Raw genomic sequence first — 13,629 nt, 5'->3', positions numbered from 1 at the left:
GAGATTTACAAAGTTGGATGGGAACCGTGAAAAGGTGAGATTACCTCCTTGTGCAACTGACCCTTAGACAAAAGACATGAGAAGGAGTGTTTATCATAGGTTGAAGTCAAATAGCTCTCCTCCCTGAAATGAGAGGAAGCAGATTTGACACCAGATTCTGCTAAAGTACAACGCTAACCTTAAAGGTAAACTTTAACCTTAAGTTTAACATTCCTTGCCTCAACTTCTTTAAAAAAAAAAAAAAAATACACTTTCGCAAAGCGGGTTAACATATTTCGAGGAGGCGCCGGCAACCGTTATTCTCCGGAGACTGGAGCAGATCCGGGAGGAAAGTAGCTGAGGGGAGTGAAGAGGTCGCGGGCGTGGAGGCCCAGGGATGCGGATCTTGGCTGGGGCAGCCCGACGCCATCACCTTCCCCGGCTTTGGGGAGCCCGGCACGCCCCGCGGAGCGCCCTTTGCCTTTCTCATACCTTTCGCTGCCGAGGGCGCAGGAGCGGCGGCGCCGGGGCAGGCCCACAGTCCCACCCGTGATTGGGACGTACGTTGGGCAGGTCCCTCGTAGGCGCGACAGCACCGCGGAGCTCCAGGGCCTCCCGGCAAGGTTGTTGGGGACCGTTGCCAGGGAGACAGCGTGAGGCATGCTGGGAAGCCGGGGCGAGGCGGCACAGAGCCGGTCCCCGAGGCGGAAGTGTGCACCGACCCAAATGGGCGGGGAAAGGGGAAGAGGCCCGACCCGCCCGGCTTCACTAACATGACAGCGGCCATTTCGGAGATTACTTCCCGGCCTTCCTTAGCGACCTGACGTTTCGGGGCCCGGGAGCACCTGTTTCCCCGGCGCGGTGTGGCACCACTGGCTTCATGGAACCGAGCTTCCCAGTGACGTCATACGCGGAGGCTTCCGTTTCCCGCTCTTGAGGTTGGACTCTCACGTGCAGGCGTTTCCAGGACTCCCTTGGCTCCTGCAGTCTTTTAGTGGAGGGGCTGGTCCTCTGGGAGGACCGTGCAGGTGGGCTCTGCCGCTGGTCCGGGTAGCGGGTTGTAAGGGCTGGGGTGGCGTAATGTACGGAAGCCTGTGTTTGACGACTTACAGCAAACGTTTTGTGCGCCTTTCTCCCATCCAGCAAGCATTTGTTCAACAGCTATTGCAAGGTCCTGTAATTAGTTTAGGATGAGTTGACACGGCCTACCTCTGTTCGCATGTATTTCACAAGACCCACTTATAAATAAATGACTACTATACTGGATAAGGAAGGGCCAAAACTGGGGTGAATCGAGTTGGGCGCAGAATGCAAAGAGGTGCCCCCGAAGTCTGTGATCCAGATACATATATTTTAATGCAGTGTATTTAAACGTCAAAAATAATGCAAAAGAAATACATGATTGACAAAATCTCATTATTTTAAATAAAGACAGAATCGGTAACCATGCCATGCTGAGCCGTATTGGAGCGTGAGGCCAAAGGAAATACTAGTAATACACACCCTATGACTTCAGGTAGCCAGATGGGGAACGATATTCTTGGTACTGAGCCAGAAAATGCAAAGATGAGAACATGAAAAGAGCCTCTGGTTAAGGTGAAACTGGAGAGTTTTAAGTTCTTCCAGGCATGAAGCAGTAATTGTCCTTACTCAAAACATTGCCAATTAAGATGGGACCACAAGCCAAGGCCTAAAAGAAATTCCCAGACCCTGACTGTCAGAAAAGAAAAACTGGATCCGTATCATTGACCCTACACACTTTAGTTAACTGAAGTCTTGTGCTCCCTGATTTATTAATTATGAGATCGAAGAGGGTATCGTTTTTATAGCTTAGGACTTTTTATCTTGACCCCACAAAAATATTCTTTGTTGGAAGACGGTAACGGCTATCTATCTCAATATCAAAGTCCACGGTAGTCTCTATTAGTCTGTCAGTAATGGACTTTAATGGATTCTCTTTTAGAGCCCCCCGTCTCTATCCATAGGTTAAAGTCCATGAAACCATTGCACTTGTGCCTTGTAACATACGGGGAAAACAAAAGAGAATGAAAATGAACTCAGCTAGCCAGTGGTGCCTGAGCATCTAGGTAAGAATTGAGATGCTGATACCTAATATATTGGTTAAAGAGCTGTTCGTGACATTTGCTGTTGGTTTGTGGTGCTGGGAATGATAACTTGGTCCCCAGTAAAGAGCACCAGTTGAAAGTGTGTTCCGTTGTTTTAATTAGGCAGTTCTTCAGTCATCATGGGTATCCGAGGACTAATGAGTTTTGTAGAAGATCATAGTAATGAGTTCTTCACTGATTTGAAGGTGCGGGACACAAAAATTGTCATTGACGGCTATGCTCTCTTCCACCGGCTTTGCTTCAACTCAAACTTGGAACTTCGATATGGAGGGGACTATGACTCTTTTGCAGATGTTGTACAAAAATTCTTTGAATCACTGTTTGCTTGTAATATCTGTCCATATGTTGTGTTAGACGGAGGATGTGACATTTCAGATAAAAAGCTTAAAACTTTAAAGGATCGAGCCAGAGAGAAGATCCAGATGGCTCATTCCCTTTCTGTTGGTGGGGGTGGGTATGTGTGTCCCTTACTCATCCGGGAAGTGTTCATACAGGTTTTAATCAAGCTACAGGTGTGTTTTGTCCAGTGCTTTTCAGAAGCAGATCGGGACATTATGACACTGGCTAATCATTGGAATTGCCCTGTGTTATCGTCAGATAGTGACTTTTGCATTTTTGACCTAAAAACTGGGTTTTGCCCACTGAATAGCTTTCAGTGGAGAAATGTGGGCACTATCAAAGGCACAGGAGACTGCTATATCCCTGCCAAATGCTTTTCCATTGACGCGCTCTGCCGTCACTTCAGCAATATGAATAAAGCTCTCTTACCTCTCTTTGCGGTGCTGTGTGGAAATGATCATATCAATCTACCCATCATGGACACATTCTTAAGTAAAGTCCGTCTGCCTCTTGGAGCTACCAGTTCAAAGGGGAGGAGACACCACCGAGTTTTGGGACTTCTGAATTGGTTATCTCATTTTGCCAACCCTACCGAAGCACTAGATAACGTTCTGAAATATCTCCCAAAAAAGGATCGAGAAAATGTGAAGGAAATTCTCTGCTGTTCCATGGAAGAATACCAGCAATCCCAGGTGAAGTTGCAGGACTTCTTCCAGTATGGTACTTATGCCTGTCCTGCCGCCTTGAATCTGGATTTACCAGAATGGGTATTAGTGGCATTGGCCAAAGGCCAGCTATCTCCTTTCATCAGCGACGCTTTGGTGCTAAGACGGACCATTCTTCACACACAGGTGGAAAATATGCAGCAACCAAATGCCCACAGAATATCTCTGCCCATCCGTCAAATCATCTATGGGCTTCTTTTGAATGCTTCCCCACATCTGGAAAATGTGTCCTGGAATGCGTTGCCTTCTCAGCCTCCAGCTTTCAGTGAAGTGGAAAGGATTAATAAAAATATCAAGACATCAATTGTTAATGCAGTAGAACTGCCCAAGGATTATTCTGACTTAAGCAAATTGACTGAGGTAAGCGTTTGTAACACTAATGTCATTTTTGTAAAGTACTTCACGGGTTAAAACGTGCTTTCATGTATACTATCTCTCGTAATGTAACCAAATGAGGTTGGTTGCTACTCCCCCCGCCCCCCGTTTGTAGCTGAGAAAGCTAGGACTCAAAATAGGTGAGTGTGTGATACCTCAGCCAGAGAGGTGCAGTGCTAGGACCCAGTCGTAGGTCTTTTAGCTCCCAGTCTGCCATTTCCACTCTACTTCAGTAGTCTGTTATCTGTGCAGTTATTACTACTACTCTGTTGACACTAGCTATTCATAAATTGGGGGTGCGTGCCTTTAAAAAAAAAGGCAAAGGAAAAAATTCTGAGCTACAAAAACAGTGTGCGTTGGTAGGCATTTGTCATAGGCGTAGCTGATATCTTAGACTGCATCAGATTTCAACTAATAAGATTAATATGCTTGGGTCTTAATTTTTCATTTTTATCTATGAGGACCTGTTCTTTTAGGCATTAGGTTTATGGCCTCATGATGATTAGTTTGATATTGAAAACAGGATTCTTTGCCTAATTCAGTGTTGTTTAAACCTGAGTAACACTCAGACCAACCCCCTTTTGAAGGTAAAAAAAAAAAAATTATGGATCCAAGCGTTTATTTTTTTGTTTACATAAATATATTGAAAATTGCAAATATATATGGAACTGCTTAGGCTAACACAATTAAATGTACAGATTAAATGCAGATAAATTTATAATACCAATTGCAGGGCCTATTTGGAGTTTTTTCTTTTGTTTTCGTTTGTTTGTTTTTTGAGAGAGAGAGAGCGAGCAGAAAGAGGGGCAGAGGGAGAGAGAGAATTCCAAGCAGGCTCCATGGTCAATGCAGAGCCTGACATGGGGCTCGATCCCATGATCCTGGGGTCATTGACCTGAGCTGAAATCAAAAGTTGGGCGCTCAACTGACTGAACCATTCAGGCACCCCTATTGGGAGTTTTCTTAAATCCAACTAATATTCAGATTCATGAGACTGTCACAGACCACTCCTGGTACCAGTCTACTCAAGGATATAGGATAGCAACTATTGCTTCCCAGCAGGTTTGAATGAAGCTTTTCTTTCCTGTGGGAGTTTTTTGGAACAGTCTACACCACTGGTTCTCCGCTGGGGTGATTTTGTCCCCTTACCCTGCCCCACCTTCCCCGGGGGGCATTTGGCAATGTCTGGAGACACTTTTGATTATCACTGCCTAGGTGGTTGGAGGGGGGGAGGGTGTTGCTACTGGCCTCTAGTGGGAGAGGCCAAGAATGCTGCTAAACATCTTAAAATGCACAAGACAGCTGCCCACAACAAGGAATTATCCAGCCCAAAATGTCAGTAATGCCAATCCCGGGCCTACAGTGCTGAACAGAGAATAACCTCTCTAGTCTCCCCATTAGCACCAGCTCAGGCAGGAGGAAATGACATCCATATTAGCTGGATACCAGAGCCTCCTTGGCAATGGGGAATGACTACTAAGGGGAACAGGGTTTCTTTTTGGGGTGCCAAAATGTTCCGGAATTAGTGATGGTTGCACAAGCTTATAAATATACTAAAATCACCTTGAAAGGGTGAATGTTACAATATGTGAATTATATCTCACTTAAAGAAAGAAAAAGTCTCACTGGCCTCCTTTCCCCACTCCTTTCTTCGAACAATTCCATAAACATAGTTTCCGAGCTATGCCTCTCAAGGGCCGTGCCTAATTACAAGTCACTGCACTCAGGGAAGCCCCAAGATATGATGTCCCCATCTGGTGTTTATGGTTCATTTATAGTTCAAATCTAGTTGCAGTTTTACAAGAGTCCTTTTTACCATGCTAAGTAACACAGCTAACTTTATTACATTTCTAGGGTTTCAGAACTAGAAAGTTGAGCATAAGTCAAATTCCAAACAGAAGGGATTTGTTAAAACTTTACCCACAGCAATAAAATTGAAATTAGCAGAATTCTAAAGGGTGACGTTTGTTGCAATTACATTTCTCCTCACAACATAAATGGTGCTGTGGAGAGTTTTTCTAAAACTTTTTATGGCTCTATTGAAAAACGATGTACAGTGAAGGGCCCATGTTTAAAGTGTGCACTTTGATGAGTTTGATGTATGTTTACGTCTGTGAATCCATCCTTGCAATTAAAATAACGAACGTATGCATCACTCCGAAAAGTCTTCCTCCCTGAGTACGAACACACAGCGAAGTATACAGATGAGTGTAGAGCTTGATGAATTGTCACCAACTTGACACTTCCATGTAGAGAATGTCCAGATGAAGACTCATTATCAGCATCCCAGCAGCTTTCCCTAATGTCCATTTCCAGTACCCCCTCTCCCACCCCCTGTAATCGCTATCCGGACCTGTAATAACACTGAATAGTTTTAACTGTTTTTATATTTTTATAGATATGGAATCCTGTAATGTGAATCCTTTCATCTAGCTTCTTTTATTCAAAGTTCGTGAGGTTTAGATCACTGTGAGTAGCTGCAGATCACTTATTTCTCATTGCCATGTTACCACATTGTGGGAATTTACCACAGTTGATCTTTCCATGTTGCAGGTGATGGGCATTTGGGTAGTTTGCAGTTTGGGCAATTATGAATAGTGCTATGAACATGCTAGTGCACATCATTTCTTGAAAATATGGATACTCTATCTGTTGCAGATACTACTAAGAGTGGAATTGCTAGGTCGTGGGATATGCATGTTTAGTTTACAAGATACGTTGCCAAATGGTCTTGCAAGGTGGTTTAACCATTTAGTATTCCCACCAGCAGCTTATGAAAGTTCCTCTTACTTTACACCCTTGCTGACACCTGGTATTTTTTATCCTTAAAAAAAAATTTTTTTTTTTTAGCTATTCTGATGGTTGGATAGTGGCATCATTTTAACCAATTTGGTGGGTGTTAATTTGTATTTCTCTGATGACTTATGTGAGCACCTTTTATGTATCCGTTGGACACGTGGATACTCTGTTATAGAAGTTTCTGTTCAAGGTCTTTTGCCCATTTTTCTGTTGGCTTTTTGCTTATTTCTATATATGTGTCCTTTGTCAAATATGTATTGTGAACAGACTCTTGCATAGTGTAGGTTGTCTTTTCACTGGAGTATGTTTTGATGAACAGAATCTTAATAGAGTCCAATTTAAATTTTTATTATTCATAGTTATCACTTCTATAACCTACTTAAAAAATTATTACCTACTCCAAGGTCATGACAGTTTTTTTGTCTTTCATATTTAGATCTACAGTCTATCTACAATTGATTTTTTTGTGTATGGTGCAACATAGGATCAAGGCACTTTTTCCCTCATATGAAAGAAAATCCAGCTGAGTCCATGAGTGTAACATGCCGATTATACTCTTTGCTAAGTGGAGATGACAAGTGTTCTCATCACTTGCCTGTATTCAAAGTAGGGTGAAAGTCTGGTTCACTTTCTTTGTGGTCGTATCTTTCAGCTTTTCCTAGGCATAAACTAATCAATCCTGTACTTAGTTCAGTGTTGCTAGCTCTAATTAACCCATGATAATTCTTTTTTCTTATTTATTTTTGAGAGCAGGAGAGAGGCAGAGATAGAGGGACAGTGAGAGAATCCCAAGCGGGCTCTACACTGTCAACACAGAGCCTGACGCAGGTCTCAAATTCACTAACCATGAGATCATGACCTGAGCTGAAATCAAGAGTTGTACCACTCAACCAACTAAACTACTCAGGCACCCCAATTCTTTTTTTTTTTTTAAGTTTCTTTGAGAGAGAGAGAGAGAGAGAGAGGATATGAGTGGGGGAGGGGCAGAGAGAGAGAGAAAGAGGGAGAGAATCCGAAGCAGGCTCCATGCCGTCAGCCTGGACCCCAACGTGGAGCTTAAAGCACGAACTGTGAGATCACAACCTGAGCCGAAATCAACAGTCAGACACTAAAACGACTGAGCCACCCAGGCTCCTATAGCCCAGGATAATTCAAAATGGTATCAAGTGCAAATGTGATTCCAAAGACAAATGCAGGTATAAAAGAAATCTTGTGATAGTTCTCTAGTCGTTTTGTTTTTCTTAACATGAGGCAGTAATAATACTTTATCTGCTTTGTGCCAACGGTTGTAATAGCAACTTTATACTTATTTCTCACAGTAACCACATAGGATAGGGTTTTCATTTGGTTATTAGCTGCAGTGGATAGAGATCCATTCAAGGTAACCAATGAGAGGCTAATTATAAGGAGAGATGCAAGTGGGTCTTTCTTTGGGAGTAAGCCCCACGACCAGCCTCTCTCTGGGTGCCTCTGCTTCTCTGTGGGATCTTCTTCTACCGGCTTGTGCTTTCCTTCCCCTCTGGGGTAAGGGGAAGTTGTCACTGGGCTAAAACCTAACCAAATTTCAGGGCTGTGAGCAGAGTCATTCCTCTTTTGGAAGGGGCTAAGAACTGGTGGGTTCCATGAAACATCTTGTGTAATTCATTGTAATGCCCATTTACAGATAATCAGATTGATGATAGAAAAGCTCAGAAACTTGCCCAATGCTGTACAGTTAATGAGAGACAGAACATTTCTAAAGTCAAAGCCCAAACCCTACTTTGTTCATAAAAATTGTAATTTGTAATTGAATTGTAGACAATTCAATAATTTAAGCGTTATATGTCAGAAAAGAATTCATGTATTTTTTTAGCTTTACTTGGTGTATTTTCCTACCAGTTGAGATCATAAAGTTTTTGTTTTAAGTACTTGTTATTTCCCGTAAGAGTGATGGCTTAGACTGTAAAGCATCTTGCATATTTCTAATTTTAAAAAGTTTATCACAGTATCGGGGTGATACTGTGGTTCAGTCAGTTAAGCGTCCACCTCTGAGTCCGCTCAGATCATGATCACAAGGCTTTGTGGGTTGGAGCCCCATGTTGGGCTCTGTGCCAACAGCATGGAGCCTCCTTAAGATTCTGTCTCCCCCTCACTGTCTCTGCCTACCTGCCCCCCCCCCACACTCACGCTCTCAAAAAAAAAAAAAGTTTTATCACAGTATCAAAAGTTTAAAATGAGTTTTATAAATTATATTTAATGCTTTCATGCATCGATGGTGAAACTATTTTATCAATTATGATGTTTTATTTCAGGTTGCCATGTCCATTCCCAGCTGTCAACATACTGATTTGACTAAAACTAGGTTTTAGGTACTGAGAAATGTGTCTCATCCTTACATAAAGTTAAGAAAGAAATCCTTTTCTGGCTGCATGCAGACACTAGGAACACCAGTTTTTTCTTTCTTTTTTTAAAATTTTTTAGTGTTTATTCATTTTTGAGACAGAGAGAGACAGCATGAGCAGAGGAGGGGTGGAGAAAGAGGGAGACACAGACTCTAAAGCAGGTTCCAGGCTCTGAGCTGTCAGCACAGAGCTGGACGTGGGGCTTGAACTCATGAACCACGAGATCATGACCTGAGTTGAAGTTGGACGCTCAACAACTGAGCCACCCAGGCGCCCCGTTTTTTCTTTCTTAAAGTTTGGTGGTAAAGTCCTCCTGAAGGTGCCCTGTTAATAGTACAAATTTCCTTATTTGTTTAAGTGTGTGACCTAGAAGGTCCTTATGGTTCTTAAGATTCATTAAGGTAAAGTTATTTCAAGAAGCCCAAACCCCTCATAGCTGTTAACTCCCTTTTATTTGAAGTGTACTCTAACGCATGGAGAAGTGAGTGGGGTGTGTTAGTGCAAGCACAATGCAGGTAGTCCTTAAATATTCCCATCTCCCTTGAATATACCTCTCACCTACAAGCAGCCACCCTAGAACAATCCCTGTGTAGGAAAACAAAAAGACAAAATAAAACATTCAACTGGGTAGGGACATGAGACAAGACCCAAACAAATAGAAGGCTGTAGGATATGCCACAGAGGGTGCATATAATCTAAGTTTGCCTTCCAGAGGTGATCAGAAATGGCATCGTGAAGAAGGTAGGGCCTCCGTAGTCACTGGCAGTTAAGAATAAGGTTGAGTATAGATCTTTGTCTCTCAACGCAGAATAGTTAAAATGCAGATTCCTTGGTTGCTCTCACATTTACTGAATCAAAATTCAGGGTGTGGGACCTGAGGACTGAAATTTTTAAGCTTCCCAAGTGACATGCACTGAAGATGTTCACCAGCCTACATGGAGGGTGGAGTGACATGAGCAAGGGCCGTGTAGTGGGAGTACACAATATATCCATTCAACCATATTTATTAAGTACCCAGTGTTTTAAATGCTTTGAGTGTGGCTAATTTCTTTCTTTCCACAGGAAGGTAAGAAACTGACAGAGCAATTCATCTGCACTAAAGTCTCTTTATACTTGGGGTGGGGTGGGGCGGGGGGGGAGGGTGGGGGAGACATTCCCCAAAGTAACTTGCGGGATGTTCGGTATGTATTTTCAGCTCTCCTTGGCCAAAAGGCAGATACTTCTGTTAGAAACCCTGAAGGTGAAACAGACCATCCTGGAGCCAATCCCTTCTTCATTGAAGTTGCTTGTTTCAGTCAGTTGCTACTGGTTGCAGCACACAGAGGCCAAGGCAAAGCTACATCACCTGCAGGCCTTACTGCTAGGGATGCTGATGGGGCCCTTGCATGTCATAATCAACAGCCCTGGTAGGTATCTGGAAATTCCAGGAGGAAAGTTTTGCACATTGTTTGCATATAATTGCAAGTTTAAAGAAACAAACAAAAATATTCTTCGTTGTTTACTCCCATCGGTTGTATTCAGAACTTAGGGGTGGAGCCACCAAAATATCATTCATTCACTGGCAGATGTTTTTGAGCACTTCTGTGTGCCAGGCTCAGTGCTGGAGTGCTTGACTCCAAGGGCACAGCAGTGAAGGTATGCTGCTACTGCCTCATCCCACGCGAAGTGTGCATGTGTAACGTGCCAGTTACATTCTGGACTCCATGTACCCTATCCCTATTCCCGAGCATCAATACAGTGGCAACACAGTTACATTCTGGACTCCATGTACCCTATCCCTATTCCCGAGCATCAATACAGTGGCAAGATCATCACTAGAAATTTATGTAAAATTGTCCATCGGTGAAGCTTCTGAATTCCTACAGCCATAGTAAATATTCGTGCTTGTGCCATTGTTTTACTTTTTCTCCACTGTAAGTTTCAATTAGTGTGTTAGTGACGACAGAAATAGTAACTTTTTTTTCTGTTAGAGAAATACCCTTTAAGGTAGTTTCAGCTGCATGTAAGTATCAGGTGAAATAAATGCTGATGTCTTGGAGCACTTCAATTCTTTAATAGAATTATTTCCTTTAAAAGATTATGAATGCTGTAACTCCTTATCTAAACACATATAACAATCACCACACCCAGAACAGTGCTGTCTGATATCTAATCTATGCTGTCTGATATCTAATCTAATGGCCATTAGCCATGTGTGGCTCTTTTTTTTAAATTTTTTTTTTTTTTTTTCAATGTTTATTTATTTTTGGGACAGAGAGAGACAGAGCATGAACGGGGGAGGGGCACAGAGAGAGGGAGACACAGAATCGGAAACAGGCTCCAGGCTCTGAGCCATCAGCCCAGAGCCCGACGCGGGGCTCGAACTCACGGACCGCGAGATCGTGACCTGGCTGAAGTCGGACGCTTAACCGACTGCGCCACCCAGGCGCCCCTATGTGTGGCTCTTTAAATGAAAACTTCAGCTTCTTGGCCACATTTGAAGTGCTCAGTAGCCACATATGGCTAGAGGCTACTGAATTGGACAGCAGAGACACAAAACACTTCCGTCATTGCTGAGAGTTCTGTTGGACAGTGCTACACTGGAGTTTACTTTTTAAAATTTTTTTTTTCAACATTTATTTATTTTTGGGACAGAGAGAGACAGAGCATGAACGGGGGAGGGGCAGAGAGAGAGGGAGACACAGAATCGGAAACAGGCTCCAGGCTCTGAGCCATCAGCCCAGAGCCTGACGCGGGGCTGGAACTCACGGACCGCGAGATCGTGACCTGGCTGAAGTCGGAGGCTTAACCGACTGCGCCACCCAGGCGCCCCTGGAGTTTACTTTTTAAAACACATTAAAGGAAAGAGTGAACTGGTACAGACTCCAGGACACCCCAAGTGTGAGAACAGTTGTCAGAAGCGACTCTTCTTATAAGAGCCAACTGAATGAGTTAACGCCCACTACTGGTGAAAACACAACTTTAGGGTATTTCCACCTATTGAATAATACTGTAGTTTAAGAACATTCTCAGAGCACAAGCCTGTTAATTTTTTACCTGAGTCCAACAGAAGGGGCACGTCAAGGGTCTGTTTCTTTTCTTTTAGGAATTGTGGACCCTGCACCCAGGCAGGCTCAGTGCCTTGCTGCTCGCTAATGCGTAAAAGGTGGGCCTCCTTTTTATTACTTTCAAGTTGGTCCAACATCATTTTGCACGCCCCTACTCAAACCTGCAGGAGCTTACAGCTGAACGCAAACAGCACTCCTCATTGCCTAGGCTTGTTGCTTCTTGCCTCTTAACCTCCGCTATGTGAAGTAGATGATTTGCCATAGTCTCGAGTCAGTCATGCTTTTGTTTTCCTCCCATAAAGCAGAGGTTAAAGTGTGCTTTGAACACAGGCTGTGTAAGTGCACTATAGCAAGGGGCGGGTCTCCATGGAAGGAAACTTAGTGAACGAGAACAGTGAAGAGAAGGATATTTAATAGTAATTTGTATTTTTCAGAGAGACAGATTTTGGGTTTGGAGAGTTCAGAAGCAGATGTATTTTAAGTCAGAGATACTATTTTAAGGAAAAAAATAAATAATTTAGAGTTGAATGAAGTTAGGTTGTCATTAAAAAGGCATTTCAGTATAAATATTTCAATGTATACAGCAAGGCTTTTACATTGACGTTAAAATAGTAAAGAGCCAGAAGAGAAAAGCATTTTGGTTATTTAAAGTAATTTTTTTCTTTATGGAATTCAAAGTTTTATAGAGAGAGAAAATTACAAGCTATACAGTGTTTTTGGAAATACTGCCCTCGGGTTGTTTCTTTGTCTAGATAAGGAAGATCTGCGGGAGGATGGTGCTAGGATGTTGTATGAAGAGTTCCAGAGAGTGAAGGAGCAGACACGGCCGGGCACGAGACTGGACTTAGACACAGCTCACATCTTCTGTCAGTGGCAGTGCTGTCTGCAGATGGGGATGTATCTCAATCAGCTGCTGTCCGCTCCTCTCCCGGAACCAGACCTAACTCGGTAAGCACCACGGGAAACTAGTTCAGATGGCTGCACACAGAAGTAAATACTTTTATTTATACTTAAAGCAAATAAATTTCTAAAAATTAATCTTAGTATAATTGGTCTTGGATCGCTATTATAGCTGAAGAGCTGGAAACATATAAATTTTTGTCCATATTCCCAAAGAAAATTGCCATGATTAGATCAAAGATTAAAAAGCCAGTCCCTTAAAGTAAAAAAAGAGGCAGTTGTTGGTAGGATAGAACTCTTTCCTTCATTTCTCTCAGGCCTTTGATCAAGTATCACTTTATAAAGCCTCTTTCTGATTATCCTCCTGGAATATTACTCTCTACTTCCAGTCACTGTAGTCCTATTACTCTTTGGATTTTTGTAATTGCATTTCTTAACACGTGGCATACTGTTCATACACTTGTTCAAATATTTATTAAATGCCTACTCTGTGGTAGGGTGTAGTGAACAAAATATTTCTTTTTAATCTCTGCTGTCATGGAGCTTTTATTCTAATAAGATGACTCCTAGACACTTAAGTGGACTTTATTTAGGGTTTTTGCTTTGCCAGGTGAGTATGAAGAAGGGAGAGGCAGCCTGTATGCCAGGAAGGGATTATCATGTTTGAGTATGGAGTTTAAGCTGGTAAGAAAGAAAGGATAGCAGTAGGGTGTGGGTACTACGTTCAGTGGATTGGACATCCAGGAGATCCCAGAGGGAGGGAGAGAGGAAGAATAAAGGGGAGATTGTTAGCAAATGGAGTGGAGATTGGAGATACACTTTGTCTCTCTCCACTTGAATGGAAGCTCTGTGAGGAAGGCACTTAGCTATTTACTTTTGTAGCCCCAGTGCCTAGCATTTAGGAAAAACTCAAATATTTGTCAAATAAATGAATGATGTATGTTTGGAGGCATATAAA

General features: G+C 42.8%; 3 protein-coding genes across 12 annotated transcripts in view; 1 reads left to right on the top strand and 2 right to left on the bottom strand.

Annotated features, from left to right (window-relative positions):
* NEK11 (NIMA related kinase 11) overlaps positions 1-738 on the bottom strand; it is a 284,063-nt gene extending 283,325 nt beyond the window's left edge. For all 4 annotated transcript variants that reach the window (XM_086674282.1, XM_086674283.1, XM_086674284.1 and 1 more), the window contains exon 1: positions 472-738. The gene's annotated coding sequence lies outside the window, so the exon portion shown is untranslated. The remainder of the gene's footprint in view (positions 1-471) is intronic.
* Positions 646-12,718, top strand: ASTE1 (asteroid structure-specific endonuclease 1). 2 transcript variants are annotated; one of them, XM_086674287.1, is made up of 5 exons: positions 646-1,007; positions 2,208-3,529; positions 9,920-10,130; positions 11,810-11,869; positions 12,524-12,718. In XM_086674287.1, exons 2-4 carry the CDS (start codon positions 2,225-2,227, stop codon positions 11,857-11,859), a joined length of 1,566 nt encoding a protein of 521 aa, XP_086530413.1. In that variant the 5' UTR covers positions 646-1,007; positions 2,208-2,224; the 3' UTR covers positions 11,860-11,869; positions 12,524-12,718. The 2 variants fall into 2 exon arrangements, with proteins under 2 accessions (XP_086530413.1, XP_086530414.1); XM_086674288.1 differs by lacking the exon at positions 646-1,007 and having other exon boundaries at positions 2,207-3,529.
* ATP2C1 (ATPase secretory pathway Ca2+ transporting 1) overlaps positions 12,167-13,629 on the bottom strand; it is a 174,690-nt gene continuing 173,227 nt past the window's right edge. For 4 of the 6 annotated variants that reach the window (XM_086674278.1, XM_086674277.1, XM_086674280.1 and 1 more), the window contains one exon: positions 12,167-12,711. In XM_086674278.1, coding sequence (XP_086530404.1) covers positions 12,616-12,711 — 96 coding nt within the window. In that variant the 3' untranslated portion in view covers positions 12,167-12,615. Of the gene's footprint in view, positions 12,750-13,629 lie in introns of all 6 variants that reach the window. The other 2 variants (XM_025913230.2, XM_086674279.1) reach the window with 1 other exon arrangement.

The sequence above is a fragment of the Puma concolor genome, chromosome C2 (assembly GCF_028749965.1).
Source record: "Puma concolor isolate L17-30 chromosome C2, mPumCon1.1.hap2, whole genome shotgun sequence".
NCBI classification, from domain to species: Eukaryota; Metazoa; Chordata; class Mammalia; order Carnivora; family Felidae; genus Puma; species Puma concolor.
The sequence above is the reverse complement of the archived record's forward strand: the minus strand, read 5'-3'. Positions and strand labels throughout refer to the sequence as shown.

Coding starts and splice junctions, on each gene's coding strand:
- ASTE1 (XM_086674287.1), top strand. CDS start 2,225: ATGGGTATCCGAGGACTAATGAGTTTTGTAGAAGATCATAGTAATGAG. Junction 3,530..9,919: donor ACTTAAGCAAATTGACTGAG/GTAAGCGTTTGT, acceptor ATGTATTTTCAG/CTCTCCTTGGCCAAAAGGCA. Junction 10,131..11,809: donor TGTCATAATCAACAGCCCTG/GTAGGTATCTGG, acceptor CTTTTCTTTTAG/GAATTGTGGACCCTGCACCC.